Genomic DNA, 14,993 nt, shown 5'->3' with positions numbered 1-14,993 from the left:
AGCACTGAACGACCTCCGTGGGCACAGGGCTGTGCCAGGTGCACTGTTAGCACCCCTTACCTCCCTCGGGAGCAGCTCTTAGCCTGATTTATTACAGCCAAGTGACTCCTTGGAGCAGAGCAGCTTTTGGTCCTCTCCAGCCTGTTTTCTTCTCTTGATAGATTGGGGGCTTCTAGGGAATTCAAAAACCAAGGGAGGGGGAAGTGCTGGCTTTTGCTCCTGCCCAGCTGAAAGGCTTGCAGCAGCTCCCTACGCACTCTGGGTAGGTTTATCTCCTTAAACTAACATTGACCATGGATATATAAAAAGTCCCTCGGTGCTCCGTGTCCCGAATGCTCAGTGCGTTAGAGGAGTTTAGGGACAATGCTGTTTCTGGGACTCTTCAAAGAAAAAGGTGAATGGATGTTCACTGGGCTCCCTGCGTATTCCTCTTAGCCTACTAGAAGGGCAGCGAAGCGGACCGTCAGGTGGACATGAAGTAGTCAGCCTCAAGTTTGGAAGGGAAGAACATGAAGGGCATTTGGCCTTGCCCGGGGAGTATCCCTAATGCCTGTGTGTTCCTTCCTCAAGAACCACGATTTCTGGTTCCGCTGCATGTACATGCTGCTCTGGGGCAAGTTCGTGCTGTACAAGTATGTCACCTGTTGGCTGGTCACAGTAAGTAGGAAAGATGAACCGGGGCCATATTCCAACAAGCTGTGGGGCGCGGTGGGGAGGAGAGGAGCAGGAATGCTAACGGAATGCTCCCTCCCTCAGGAAGGAGTGTGCATTTTGACAGGGCTGGGCTTCAATGACTTTGACGAACACAGAAAGGCGAAGTGGGACGCCTGTGCCAACATGAAGGTGTGGCTCTTTGAAACGACCCCCCGATTCACCGGCACCATCGCCTCTTTCAACATCAACACCAATGCCTGGGTGGCCCGGTAAGCGGCTGGAACGGGGGTCCGGACCCTAGCTTCTTCCACCACTTTCCCAGATTTGAGCGCACGGATGCGCGATCCATCTTTTCCCACTCTGGGTAGAACCTCGTCGTTCTCGCACCCACCCACCACATACTGACTTCCGTCTCCACTCCCGGCCCCCCGAAAACCACTCCTGTCACATTCGCAAGGCACAAGCAAGACCGAGAGGTGCCTTGAATTTTAATCCCAGTTCCGCCCTGGTTTCACGTTCCCCTTTGCCGTTTACAAACGTCTTTATTTGTCCCCACCAACGCACAAGTGTTGAGCGGCACGAGAACCGGTCTGCCCTGTTCAGCACTGCAGCTTAGGCACCAGGCGCTCAGCAGACACTCAGTCATCTTGTACAAAGTGGCTCGCCCAAGCTCACCCAGCTAAGCGTGAGGTCTGTTTGCTGTCTCTGAACAGAGTCATCGACTCCGCTGCCTTTCATTTCTTTTTTAAATTTTTTTTAAAGTTTATTCATTTAGAGAGAGACAGACAGTGAGAGTGGGGGAGGGGCAGAGACCGAGGCAGGGGGGCAGAGAGAGAATCCCAAGCAGGCTCTGCACTGGCCGTGCAGAGCCCAATGCGGGGCTTGAACCCACGAAACCGTGAGATCACGACCTGAGCCGAAACCAAGAGTCGGTCACTTAACCGACTGAGCCACTCAGGTGCCCCTGCCTTTCATTTCTAAAGCTAGTCTGATGGCACCGCCTCCCTCACCCCAGACCACCCGGAGCAGGAGCCACCAGCGTGGCAGTAGGCACTGCTCTGAGGCCCATCCCCACCCACCCTTTTCTCTAGTTACGTCTTCAAACGGCTCAAGTTCCTTGGAAATAAAGAACTGTCCCAGGGACTGTCGCTGCTCTTCTTGGCCCTCTGGCACGGCCTCCACTCGGGATACCTGGTCTGCTTCCAGATGGAATTCCTCATTGTCGTCGTGGAGAGAAAGGTAGGCCTGAGGGGTGCCGGGTGAACAGGGACGACGACGAGCGAGACACTCACGACCTCTCCCCTCGCTCCCCAGGCTGCCAGGCTAATTCAGGAGAGCCCAACCCTGAGCAACCTGGCTTCCATTACCATCCTACAACCCTTCTACTACTTGGTGCAGCAGACCATCCACTGGCTCTTCATGGGTTACTCAATGACTGCCTTCTGCCTCTTCACGTGGGACAAGTGGTTTAAGGTAAGCGGAGGGGGCGGAAATCGCTGAAACCGCAGGCCGTGAGGACGGTCCTTGCTCTGTCTCTCGCTCAGTGGCCGGTATCTCCCCACAGGTGTATAAATCCATCTATTTTCTTGGCCACGTCTTCTTCTTGAGCCTACTCTTCATATTGCCTTATGTTCACAAAGTAATGGTGCCAAGGAAAGAAAAGTTAAAGAAAGCGAAATAATCGATTTCCCTGGTAAGTGACCATCCCTGTAGCTAAGGTGAACCAGCAAGTTATAGACGAGAGCAATAGATTGGGGGCGGATGGCAGGGAGACGGTACTGAAACCTGGAGTGACTCTGAAGGTAGCCTGGCTCCCGGGAAAACAAGTGTGGGGCACTGACCACTCTAACTTGGGCCCTCATGACGCAGAGTACTATACGATCACGGCAAACTTGGGCCCCCAGAGTCTGGTCTCTGTAGACCAGAGACTGGAAGGAATAACTCCGACCAGCCTGCCAATCAAATCTCTTCTCTTGCAGGTGGCCTAGCGCCGGGCTGGTGCAGAAACCACTTGTCTCCCTTTCCACAGCCCTCCTTCGCCTCAGAGCACAGAGAACATGGAAACCAGGGAGTGGGAAGACATGATACTCCTAGCCGTGCCTCTGCTGCCAGCCAAGTCTTCATCTGGGGCCAAAGGGGAAACTCTCGTGGGAGGAGTAGAGGGCCCGTGTCTCCCCTCTGGGCTCCCCCATGCACGTTGCCTTATCTCTCCCCCTCTAGCCAGGAATCTGTTGTGTTTTTCTCCTGCCAATTTACTATGATTGTATATGTGCCGCTACCACCACCCCCCCCATGGGGGGGCGGGGTGGGGTACAAGGCCCCACCTGCTCCACTTTTTCTACCTTGGAACTGTACCAGATAAAATCACTTCTCTTTGTTCAGTTTTTCACTGCTGGCATTCCTGGCTGCTTCCTTACAGACCGTTCTCCGTGCTTGCCACATAGCTGAAAATTCAGCAGGGCTCTCTCCTTTACCGCCCAGAAGGTGGGAGTCAAGGCCTAACCGCAAAGCCTGGGACCAAACTTGCAAACGCTCTGACCTCACATCTTTTCCTGGAGTCTGAGGAGAACAACCATTAAGATTTTTTTCCACCATTAAGATACTGCTAATTTTAGGAATCCCCAAAGAACTACCAGATATTTATAGGATAAACAGTATTTATAGGCTAAACAAATAGCAAATGTACAGCCTCGGCTTCCCCAAACCCCCCACAGTGCCAGTGCAGGAAGGTCCTCTCTCCGAGCAACGGTGCAGGAAGGTCCTCTCTCCGAGCAACGGGCTGAAAGCAGGGCCAAGGGATATAATGGCAACAGTCTCTGTTTCAGAACAAGGTGCTATTGTCAGATGACCCCCCATACTTCTTCAAAGGCTGTGGTCAGTTTTGCACAGGTCAGGGCTGCAGACAGGGGGTAGTTGCTGATAGACACCATCTTCTCCGTATACTCCACATTGACCTAAGGAGAGAAACAGTTCTGTCACTCTGTAACAAGTTCAGCCCGTCTTTGGGGAAGGGAAAACAGGGCTCAGCTAGTATTTCACAGTGCTGGGTTTCTTTCTAGATTTTATTTTTAAGTAATGTCTACACCTGGCATGGGGCTCGAACTCACAACCCTGAGATCAAGAGCGGCAAGCTCTACCGACTGAGCCAGCCGATCTTTAGGGTGCCATTTTTTTAAAGATTTACTTGTTTTTGAGAGAAAGAGAGAGCGAGTGATAGTGCGTGTGGGGGAAGGGTGGGAGGGGGAGAGAGAGAATCCCAAGCAGGCTCTGCACTGATAGCGTGGAGCCCAACATAGAGCTTGAACCCATGAATCATAAGATCATGACCCGAGCTGAAGTCAGATGCTTAACTGACTGAGCCACTGAGGCGCCCCTCCAGTGCTGTTCAAGTTGTACAAAGGATGAAGAAGGCCTTGACTCTCACTGTCACAAATACACCAGCAGTCCTCAAAAGATACAGCTGGCGGGGCGGGGGCGTGCAGGTCGTGGAGGCCCTGTTTGTCTTCCGGCTTTGTTCTCACCCTCTGTCTCCCAAGGTCATCAAAATGCCAGCTGTTCTCAGAATTCTATACTAAGCCTCAGCTCTATGAAGAACCCAAGAGTTGAGCCCAGGCCTTACCTGGCCGTGGGCAAAGGCCCCCACCACAAAAACAATAGGATCACTGCTAGGCACCAAGTCTCGTACATCACTGACAACTGGAATGGAAAAAGATGTGCCAATCTTCATACATCCAACTGGGAAGTGATCTGACACTGGATTCTTAATTACCTAAAGAGAACAAGGGAAAAAAAGAAAAATCAGCCTCAGAAACAATCTCAGAACCCCGCCTCCAACCAGTAGGTGCCAGGATCTCACCTTCAAGAGCTTCTGGGGGCCATCAGCTGCTCGAACACTGAGTTTGTGTAAAAGCTGAACTGAGGGTGGGGAGAAAAGAGTTCAGAGCTAGGTGGTGACCCCATTTCTTCTGCCCAGAAATCTAACCAGAAAAACCCACAGGTAAAGTGGGCTCCGTGTGTCCTTTACATCCACGCTATGGTCCTAAAATGCTACGAACGAGCAGTTGTCAAGCATACGACTAGTCGGATGGCAATGAGTTCACTCGGCCAGGAACCCATGCAGGTTTTACCCCAGCCCCTGGGAAGATGAGTCCTTGTTCTGGTATCAAACATACACCCCACTCCCCCTATTTACAAAGCTCACATTTCATTTATCTCTTTCCTCTTCCTCCCTTCTTCACTACTGCCAAGTTCATTCTGAACCTTAACTCCTAGAGATCTCACCCATGAGGCCACAAAAGCGGTCAAAGGTTCTGGGAATTCGAGTCTGGGGGTTCACTTCAATCAGCACATTCTTCTGTGTGTGGATATAAACCTGCAGCAAGCCAGCTCGGTTCAGGGGACTGTCCATCAGCATCAGTAAACTCTGGGGGACGCAGAAACCAAGGCATAGTTTCAAGCGAAGAGAAGCAGCACGCAGCTGCCCGACCTTCTGTACAAAGGCTTGGGGTCGTGAGCTCTGACCCTGGAGTTACCTGGTGAGCTATGTCTGGTCTCACTTCCCCAGGGTCCCGTCCATTCTTCAACAGCACAGACTTGTGCTTGTCACAGTTGAGTAACTCATAGGTCTTCCCTACCTAAAGAAGAGGGAACATGACAGACAGCAACATAAGCTTCTTTTACCTAGACTAGTGGTTCTCAAAGTGTGGTCCCCAAAGCAGCAGCAGCATCATAATCATCATCTAGAAACCTGTTAGTCAAATTCTCAGTCTACTCCAGATCTTCTGAATCAGAAATGGGGGGTGGGGCCCAGCAAGCCTTTCAGGGGTTTACTGTGTGGCCACTGACCCTTTCTCCCCTACCCCTGTAAATGATCTTGGATGACAAAAGGACACAGCCTGTGATTTCACGTGATCTAAACTCCCTCACAGCAAAGGAAACCCATCCACAAAACAAAAAGGCAACCTACTGAATGGGAAAGAAGGTATTTGCAAATGATATATCTGATAAGGGGTTAATATCCAAATTAACCAATACAGAGAACTTCTGCAATACCAAAAAAAAAAAATCTGATTAAAAAATGGACAGAGGACCTGAACAGACATTTTTCTAAGGAAGACACCCAGATGACCAACAGACAAATGAAAAGATGCTCAACCTCACTTATCAGGGAAATGCAAATCAAAAGCACAACAAGGTATCACCTCACCAGCCAGAATGGCTAGTATCAAAAAAAGACAAGAAATAAGTGTTGGCGAGGATGGAGAGAAAAGTGTGAAAATTCTAATGATGCGGGAGGCGACTTCAGCAAGGAATACTTTCAAAAGTAAAACGGAAGAGGGTTGGTGCCAGTGTTAAGACTGGTCTGAGCAAAGGTACAGCTGGAATACAGGAAAAGCAGAAGTGTGAAGAAGGAAAACGCATGCGGAAAAAGTAGAACTGAAACACTGAAGAACAGTGATTAAATATGACTGCTTTGTAAACTGCAAGGTCCCTCAAGTATCGAGCACAAAGCCAGAAATAATTGTGGAATAACAGGGCACTGAGTGAATGAGGAATATTATTCTGGTAACTCAGTGTATACTAGAAGAGACACTAACTACATGTGTGATACTAAAGATCTGGCTAAAATCTATAGCAGCTAAAAGAAAGAATTGCAGATTGCAATTTGGGGGTCCTAAGGAGCAATAAAGTGGTCAGTAAAAAGTCCAAAACCACACCACTAAATATACAAATACAGGATTTGAGAGGCTGTGTTTTTATGTATCAATAGAACATTCGTATGTCTGGCAACAACTTAAGAAACATAACTCCAGGAGCGCCTGGGTGGCTCAGTCGGTTAAGCCGTCCGACTTCAGCTCAGGTCATGATCTCACAGTTTGTGAGTTCGAGCCCCACTTCCGGCTCTGTGCTGACAGCTCAGGGCCTGGAGCCTGCTTCAGATTCTGTGTCTCCCTCTCTCTGCCACTCTCTCTGTTCACACTCTCTCTGTCAGGAATAAACACTTTAAAAAAAAAAAAAAACAAGGAAACATAACTCCACAAAGCTTGGGGGAAGAGGCATGTAGATTTTGAAACTGATTAACTGAAACAACAAAAATGTCAGAGAGTAAGCATAGGGAAAGAACCAACTCTGTGGGACACTCTTAGTTATTGAAAAAAAGAACCTCTAGAATAGAACAATCCAGTTTCTACCCATTAAGTTATAACCAGGAGTTTTATTATTTTAATAAAATAGAAAAGAGTACTTTACATGTAGTCATGGTAAGTAGTAGTTTATGAAGCTTTTGGTATCAGATAGTTGCGTGTGTGTGTGTGTGTGTGTGTGTGTGTGTGTGTGTATACTGGCTCACAATGTAACTTTTTTATTGCGGGTTGTGGTTAATAAGCTTGAAAACAACTAATTAGAATAATCAGAGAATGAGTACTATGTGTATTCATTTTCTGTAACAGGTATCAGAGCTATAAGAATTTTTAGAACCTTTTATTCCCTGCCCTCATGGAAGCCTTCTAGTGGAAGAGACAAACAGTAAACCACCACATGAAACCACAACCAAATTGTGATCAACATTATGAAAGAAAAATAAATGGTTCGTTAAAGGATTATTAACAGGAGGGCCTGATTTATACCAAGAAGGGAGTCACTCCTATGAAGAAATAACATTTAAACTAATAATTGAAAAATGAACAGCATCATACTCAGTAATTGTTGCATGAACTGTCAAACAGGAATTAATAAAGAGCTAAGTAAAGGAAGCTTCCGTTAGAGAACATTATGTGCAACGGCCTTAAGATATCAGAGAACTTAGTGCTTTCAAAGACCTTAACAAAGCCCAACAAGTCTGGAGTCTAAGGAATAAAAAGGAGAGAACAGGCTCCACGAGGCTAGCAGAACAAGAAGGACCAGCACCAGGAAGGCAAAAGATAATAGTACATAAAATTTCAACCAGCTATGAATTCAATCATCCCTGGAGTACCATTAATGACAATCTGACCTACATTCCACCAGCATGCTCTAAGAATTTTAATTTGGCCATGACCTTTTCAACTTCTTGATGAGGAATCTGGAATCAATAACAATGTCAATAATTTATTCCAAGTGACAGGCATCATTCTAAACCCTTTGCTGATATTACCTCCCTTCATCCCCTCAACCCAATAAGGTCCGTACTATCATCCCCATGGGACATATGAAGAAACAAGTGGTTAAGGGAGATTCAGAATTAATAGGCTGGAAAGACGGCAAGCAATTAACTGAGACATAAATATAAGATCCTGTAATTAAGTTGGAAATATCAATTACCTAAGAAAAATGGGGAAAAAAAAAAAGACTTTCTAGACTGCAAGCTTAATAAAGTAACACAAAGATTGAGGAAGTAAAAATGGAAAAGAATCACATTACTATCAAAATATTACTTTTAAAGCACTTTCAACGTATTAACCTCCACTTTACAAACTAAAGACAAAGTTGTTTTCTCAAGATCACACACTTAAAATAAGTATGAAAAACAAGTTTAAAACCCAGGTCTGACTTAGAAACCAGTGCTATTTCTTCTGGGCCTCCTCATTCGACAAGTTTAGCTCTAAAGGTAAGAGAAACAAGAAAGTCAGAGTGAGAACACTGCAGTTTTAAGATATACAATTGCTGGAATATCCGGGAAAAGGGCTGAATGACAGGTAAAAATAAGGATGTGAAAGTATTCAATGATAATTGATCCAGCGTTTCAAAGTGGATAGTACTATAAAGGAAGGTGACAAAAGACACCTAGGGATGACGCAATGGACATGTCTATCCTTCCCTACCCTCCCTCCCTTTAGGTAACTTTTTACCACAGAATCCCGGTAAATCAATTGAAGTCAGGATGTGACAGCTGCAATGAGATTCACGAAGAGCAGAAGAAAACGAGTAACGCCAACCCAGGTGTTTAACCAAAAGACAGTCAACTAGGCTATTCTTCCTCCAAAAGCATGTTTCACTCTCTCTGCCTCTCCATCCACTTTGAGCCTCTCACCCTCACCTCCCCCCCCCCACCCGCCCCGGGGTCCCATCCTATCGATCTGCTAATTCTCCACTTCCTTGTCCCAAACTACCTTGACTGTCTCCAGACTGGCCCCTTCCAGCACCACAATGAGCCTTCGCCCTCCGATCTTGTTTCCCGCCCCGAGTCGGGGCCGCTTGGGAGCCACCGCATCCCACCCCTCTTCCTGCTCTCCAACGCGCCGCTCACGAGGTTGGAATCCGCCACTGGGCGCAGCCATCTTGCAACCGGACCGGAAATTGCGATAACGTCCTTAAACTTCGCGCTTGCCCAATCTCAAACATCCTTCCGGCTGCCATTTTGAAAGTGGGCACTTGGAAATGGCGATGGCTTGCAGTCTGGCGCTACCGAAGCCTCTCTGGAAGGGCAGGGTTCCAGAAAGGGGCTGGAAGTTCCGGATGCGTAATTCCTGTGCGCGAAGTTCGGGTCCTGGGCCCTGGGGAGGGTTTAGAAGGGAGCGCACTTCCGGTGCCCTTTCTCCCGCAAGCGCCGAGGGCCCCGGACCCTCGTGTGAAAGGGTGCGATCTCTAAACTGGAGCGGGGTAGAGGCGGGCCGGCACCTGCTTCTGACCTCTGGTGCCGCCGGCCATAGGATCGGACATGGCCCAGAACTTGAAGGACTTAGCGGGGCGGCTGCCCTCCGGGCCACGGGGCATGGGCACGGCGCTGAAGCTGCTGCTGGGGGCCGGCGCCGTGGCCTACGGCGTCCGCGAATCTGTGTTCACCGGTGAGCAACCTCTGCCCGCTCTCCGGACTCCCCCCACCCCCGCTAGACCTCTGCCCTGTCCCTCTGGGCCTCCGCCCTCACCCAGACCCTCACCCCGCCCGCCTCCCCGAGAGGTTAGTAACGTACTCTCAGCAGCGTTTTGGCCTGACCCCCACCCCTCTCCCCACAGTGGAAGGCGGGCACAGAGCCATTTTCTTTAATCGGATCGGTGGCGTGCAGCAGGACACCATTCTGGCCGAGGGCCTTCACTTCAGGTAATGGCGGGCAGAGCGGACTGACCCTGACCCCTTCACCCTTGAACGCCAACCCACCAATGGTTGCAGTAGGGCTTTCGAAGGATTCAGAGCTGCTCTTTTACTGCCCCCTCCCTCCTTCTGCTGGAGCAGTGGGTGCTGCCCAAAACTCGGGCGGCACATAAACTGTTCTCCAGAGGGAGGAGAGAATTTCTCATTGCCCATGGTCATTAAGAGGTGGAGCAGGCCAAAAAACGCGTGGTGAGGGAACACCTGGAGAAACTAGTGAAACTGCAGTCCCCTGATACCTATCCCTGTTCCTCCCCTGCAGGATCCCCTGGTTCCAGTACCCCATCATCTATGACATTCGGGCCAGACCCCGAAAAATTTCCTCCCCCACAGGCTCCAAAGGTAGGTCTGGGCACCTGGGAGTCCCTGCCAGATGGCTCCATAAAGTAAGCAAGGAAGCCTGGCAGATCCTAGGGGCGGAGGATAGTGTCACATCCCTTGGGTCTTGGTTTCCTCTTCTGCAAAACAGCTATAATAAAAGGACCTGCTTCTGAGGTTAAAGCAGTACCATTTGGACACCCTGTGTGTTTGCCCATATCTATCAGCTGTCCTCCCCACTACTGTAAGTTCAGTGAGGGCATTGTTTGTTCTTTGTCTTAGTCGCTGTGTAGATCAAAGCCTTATTCTAAGACCTTGTTTTGTTTTAACTGCTTGACTCTCCCGTAGTTTCTGTCCAAGTCTATCCAGTAGTTTCCCCTGTCGTGGGGAAACTTGGCCCACTTTTCACAGGTGAACCTGTTCCCTTTTAGACCATACATAGAAGCTGTGTTTTTGAGATCACCCAGAGCCCTTTCTCATGTGCGTGGGCACGTACACACACACACACACACACACACACACACACACACACACAGGCATGCGCACTCATTCAAGTAGCTCACCTGTAATACACTGTTTTTAGCGAAAGTGGCTTAACACTCTCTGAATGGTAGGCCCTGCGAATAAAGGACTCATAAAACACAACCCTTGTCCTCAAGTCCATAGTCTAGTAAAGAACACATGATTTTTTAAAGAACATGATTTTTTTTGAGAGAGAGAGAGAGAGAGAGAGAGAGAATCCCAAGTGGGCTCTGCAGTGAAAGCGCAGAGCCAAACGCAGGGCTCAACCCCACAAACAGTGAGATCATGACCTGAGCCGAAACCAAGAGTCAGACACTTAACCGACTGAGCCACCCAGGCACCCCAAGAATGCAAATGATTCTGATGCAGCATGAGAGAGCCTACAATAGAAGTTGAACACAGTACAGAAGCAAAATAAGAACTCAGCTTTACTGGTGGAGAGCTTGTGAGTAGAGAAGACTTTACAATGGGAAAGGATACATTTGGCCTGTCAGCCTGATCACCCTCCATTCCCCAGGGGAGTTCCAAACCGCACAGCACTGCGTTAGGTGTAGAGGGAGGTGTGTGGAGGAGGAAATGCTTGGCGAAGGGTTCTTGGCTAAGAGACCAGAGGAGGCCCCCCATGGCCTGGACCACCCACTGCTGACCTCACTCTCAGACCTGCAGATGGTGAATATCTCCCTGCGAGTGCTGTCTCGACCCAATGCCATGGAGCTTCCCAGCATGTACCAGCGCCTGGGGCTAGACTACGAGGAGCGAGTGCTGCCGTCCATTGTCAATGAGGTGCTCAAGAGTGTGGTGGCCAAGTTCAATGCTTCACAGCTGATCACCCAGCGGGCCCAGGTCTGACCTGTCACCATCTCACACCTTCCCTCCTAGGCCTCGAGCAGTGGATATTAGGAAAGGCAGCTTATTAGAAAAGGGTCATGACCCTGGCTCCCTTTTCAACTTAAAGCTGTACTAATGTCCGCTGAGAAACCAGGAGAGTCAAGATCAGCACTCAGTAGCAGTCAGCATCAGGAACCAGGGGAGGAAACAGTGGCAAAGTCTAGAAGTGTAGGTTATGTTGGGGAGAGTGGAAGATGAGGAGTCCCTGTGACCTGAGAAGACTGGACCAAGTCCTTTCCAACTCAGATGTTCTAGTGAGGAACTAAGAAAGGCTTAGTGGTTTTTTGCCGTTCTCAGGAGATCTGGTATTCAGACAATCACAGCAATGCCCTTCCCTTCCAGTTCTCCAGTCCCTTCAATCCGCCCGCCCCTCCCTGACCCCCAGGTATCCTTGTTGATCCGGCGGGAGCTGACAGAGAGGGCCAAGGACTTCAGCCTTATCCTGGATGATGTGGCCATCACAGAGCTGAGCTTTAGCCGAGAGTACACGGCCGCTGTGGAAGCCAAGCAAGTGGGTGAGTTACGAGAGGAATAGGGTTTCTGAGAAGGGAGGAGGTAGGCTGGGGTTCCTGACACCTCATATCTGTGACCTCCTGGCTCTCTCCCACCACAGCTCAGCAGGAGGCCCAGCGAGCCCAGTTTTTGGTGGAAAAAGCAAAGCAGGAACAGCGGCAGAAGATTGTGCAGGCCGAGGGTGAGGCCGAGGCCGCCAGGATGATATCCTTCTAGAGAAGTCTCTGCCCAGCCCCTGGAGCACCTTGCTTCCCCTTCTCCTTCATGGGCCGGCTGATGAGACTAAGGCGAATGCGACTCTGTGCTCTGTCCTTGGCTCCCTGGGGATGGAGGTTTTGAATGGGGTCTGAAATCTTAGAGAGGTGCCTGAGACCTGGCTCCTCACTGTAAGGCAGATCAATAGCACTGCTGGCCTTGCCTCCATTTCTGCTGCTGCCTCCAGTTCCTGGCAGCTGCCTGCAGGGGGGCCCACAGATGGGGACCAAAGTGGGACTAGGCACGAACTATCTGAGCGCAACCTTGGATCTGACAGTCCAGAGAAGGGCTGGAGTAGGAAGGATGGGGCCGCGGGTTGAGACCAAAACGACCTTGTGTGAACCCTTAACCCCAACCTGCTCACCTTGGAGAAGCCCTGAGCAAAAACCCTGGCTACATCAAACTGCGCAAGATCCGGGCAGCCCAGAACATCTCCAAGACGGTGAGCACAAGAGCCCAGTGTCCCCCAAAGGCTGCCATGAGTCTGGAATTGTTTTAAGTGAAAGCACATTGACGTAAAGGGATTCAAATATTGCTTACTGGGGTTTCTACTCAACCTGGCTTCTCCAACACTCTTTTCTCCATGAAAACAAAAGGCATGACCTTTTGTTTTTGCCTCTGTTGTGGTGTTAATACATCGCTGTTGCTCACTGCTCTGGATCTTTGAGGGCAGAAACCATGCCTTAACTTGTCACCGAGTTCCTAACCCACACGTATTCAATCAGTGGTTGTTGACTTGCAAGGTAAAAGTCCAGGCGTGAATTCAAACATCTGTTTATTTCCCGCCCTATAGATTGCCACATCACAGAACCGTATCTATCTCACTGCTGACAACCTTGTCCTGAATCTACAGGATGAAAGTTTTACCCGGTGAGACACCTACACAAGGGGGCGTCACAGAGAGCATGGAACCTGAGTCTGGTGGCTTGAAAGACACCATTTCTGTGAACAGTTAGAAAAGTGGGTGGTTGACGGTCCCCAGCTTGACTCTCGTAAGATTGGTCTTACGAGGTCAAATAGGATTTATCTTGTAAAAAGCACTCTAGTTGTGAGGTTTGGTCTAACTGAAGAATAGTGAAAAATGATATTCTGTTCTCTTACTCGGAAAGCCCTAAAATCCATTGCTGCTCTAGGGCATGGGAGGAGTGGTAGTGGTCAAGGGAATCAGTCTCCCTTCTCAGTGTGACCTTCCTGGCTTCCAGATATTTTTCTTTTTTTCTTGGGAGCAGAGGTGGGCTTAGAACTGATGGGGCCTGAAACTGTTGGATCACACATGCATTTCTCTTCTCTTTCTGTGTTTCCCGTTCGTCTGGTGACCTGGTATCCGCAGGGGCAGGTAAGTTGTTGACTCATCCTTGTTTCAATAGGGTCTTGCCTCTCCCAGTACTTGCCTCCTCCCCTGTGGCCTCACCTTTCTCCCCTCATCGCACGCACACCCTCACCCAGGAAGGAGGGAGTGGTCTGAGGTGCTCTCCCTCTCACATTTATGTTCCCTAATGTCTTCCGTCTGTCTGGTTTCCACAGTGACAGCCTCATCAAGGCTAAGAAGTGAGCCTGGTGACCATGAACTCTGCCACCAGAGAAGTGGGTCTGTTTCTCCCCTGGTTTTTGAGGAGCCAGCTCGGGGTCCAGCACACACACACCCCCATCCCACCCTTCAGTATCATGTGATGGTCCCTTCTGCATCTGGCCTCCCAGCCCTTCTTGGATGAACAAAGCCTGACCAATTTGGGGGGGCGGAGGGGGGGGAAACGACTTTGTTCCTCCCTGTGTTGGCCAGAGGTGCTGGGACAGCGTGATTTCTGCGTGATTTCCTACAGTGTTGGTTCCTCCCTCCAGGTTGGGAGGCAATAACCACCATCCCAGGAATTCTCAATAAATTTTTATTAGTTAAGCTTAAGTCTTTGCATCGTGTGTCTGAGTTGGGTTGGGAGGGTCACGCATGCGCACGTTAGTGTCATGCTCCCCTGGGTCTTTCTCTGCGTCTGCCAGCAGGGGGCGCCGAGATTCTAGCCGGGGCAGTTAGGGAGGCATTAAGAAGAGCCTGGGACCTGCTGCTTCCCGGCTGGGCTTCCACCCGAGTCAAATCCAAAACGGCCTAAGCTGGGAGCAGCAGGTCCTCAGACCCTGAGGCCCAGCTGCACTTCTCGCTCCACCCTCCACTTCTACCACATCGCCAACATCTATTCACCAACATTTCCTTTTTTTAAGGCTGGAGCAGCTGTGGCTTTGCTGAGCTAGACCAAAATAATCTGATGACCCCAACACAAGCTGCTTCCTTGGCAACAAGGCTCCATGTAGCTGTGGGGGAAACCATTTGTGCCTGTCGAGGTCCTTTATGCGTTCAAAAGCCCAGTGGATCATGTTCTTGCCGTGGGCTACCCATACTCAAATTTCTCAGTCATCAGCTGTGCGAAGCTGTTTGTGGAGCAGGGCTTTACCTGTGGAGGTCGGATCTTCATGCCAGCAGCCCTGGGCCCCCAACAGAGCGAGTGCCTATTTTCAGTCCCCACACGGGCTGCCTCCCCTTCCCAAGACAGCCTTGGCCACTCATGCATTAGAGAAATGAAGCCACTGCCTGTGCCTGAATGCCGCAGCGGCCCCTGTTTCCCACCCCTTGTCTTTTGGGGGGAGACCAGGAACATCTGGAGTCATCAGCACGGGGGTGGGGGGTGGGGGCAAAGTATGTACAGAAATTACAGAGTGCAGTGGTTGGGGAGGAGATGAGTCTTACAGGGTTAGGGACCGGGTTCATCTTCCGCTTCTCCCGATTGTTGAA

General features: G+C 49.9%; 3 protein-coding genes and 1 non-coding gene across 6 annotated transcripts in view; 3 read left to right on the top strand and 1 right to left on the bottom strand.

The window, feature by feature from the left end:
- The window catches only part of LPCAT3 (lysophosphatidylcholine acyltransferase 3), a 40,348-nt gene extending 37,305 nt beyond the window's left edge, over positions 1–3,043 (top strand). Inside the window, exons 8-13 of one of the 2 annotated variants that reach the window (XM_047866667.1) lie at positions 571–657; positions 757–923; positions 1,746–1,893; positions 1,969–2,127; positions 2,219–2,347; positions 2,684–3,043. In XM_047866667.1, the coding sequence (XP_047722623.1) occupies positions 571–657; positions 757–923; positions 1,746–1,893; positions 1,969–2,127; positions 2,219–2,335 (678 nt within the window). In that variant the 3' untranslated portion in view covers positions 2,336–2,347; positions 2,684–3,043. Of the gene's footprint in view, positions 1–570; positions 658–756; positions 924–1,745; positions 1,894–1,968; positions 2,128–2,218; positions 2,348–2,633 lie in introns of both variants that reach the window. The other variant, XM_047866666.1, reaches the window with a different exon arrangement.
- Positions 3,044–3,293: 250 nt separating this feature from the next.
- Positions 3,294–8,932, bottom strand: EMG1 (EMG1 N1-specific pseudouridine methyltransferase). 2 transcript variants are annotated; one of them, XM_047866669.1, is made up of 6 exons: positions 8,742–8,932; positions 5,187–5,288; positions 4,936–5,077; positions 4,511–4,569; positions 4,274–4,423; positions 3,294–3,608 (listed from the first exon to the last, which is right to left on the bottom strand). In XM_047866669.1, the coding sequence occupies exons 1-6, from the start codon at positions 8,907–8,909 to the stop codon at positions 3,495–3,497; spliced, it is 735 nt and encodes a 244-aa protein (XP_047722625.1). In that variant the 5' UTR covers positions 8,910–8,932; the 3' UTR covers positions 3,294–3,494. The 2 variants fall into 2 exon arrangements, with proteins under 2 accessions (XP_047722625.1, XP_047722626.1); XM_047866670.1 differs by lacking the exon at positions 4,274–4,423.
- A 181-nt stretch (positions 8,933–9,113) lies between these two features.
- Positions 9,114–14,114, top strand: PHB2 (prohibitin 2). Its single transcript, XM_047866942.1, has 10 exons — positions 9,114–9,416; positions 9,586–9,670; positions 9,981–10,060; positions 11,217–11,401; positions 11,832–11,961; positions 12,060–12,163; positions 12,579–12,656; positions 13,008–13,084; positions 13,545–13,550; positions 13,739–14,114. The coding sequence occupies exons 1-10, from the start codon at positions 9,290–9,292 to the stop codon at positions 13,764–13,766; spliced, it is 900 nt and encodes a 299-aa protein (XP_047722898.1). The 5' UTR covers positions 9,114–9,289; the 3' UTR covers positions 13,767–14,114.
- LOC125171460 (small nucleolar RNA U89) lies at positions 12,229–12,490 on the top strand. Its single transcript, XR_007154363.1, has one exon. It is a non-coding gene; the product is annotated as a small nucleolar RNA U89 (small nucleolar RNA).
- Positions 14,115–14,993: the final 879 nt, after the last annotated feature.

This window comes from Prionailurus viverrinus, chromosome B4 (genome assembly GCF_022837055.1).
Source record: "Prionailurus viverrinus isolate Anna chromosome B4, UM_Priviv_1.0, whole genome shotgun sequence".
Lineage (NCBI taxonomy): Eukaryota > Metazoa > Chordata > Mammalia > Carnivora > Felidae > Prionailurus > Prionailurus viverrinus.
This window is presented reverse-complemented; position numbering and strand designations above follow the sequence as displayed.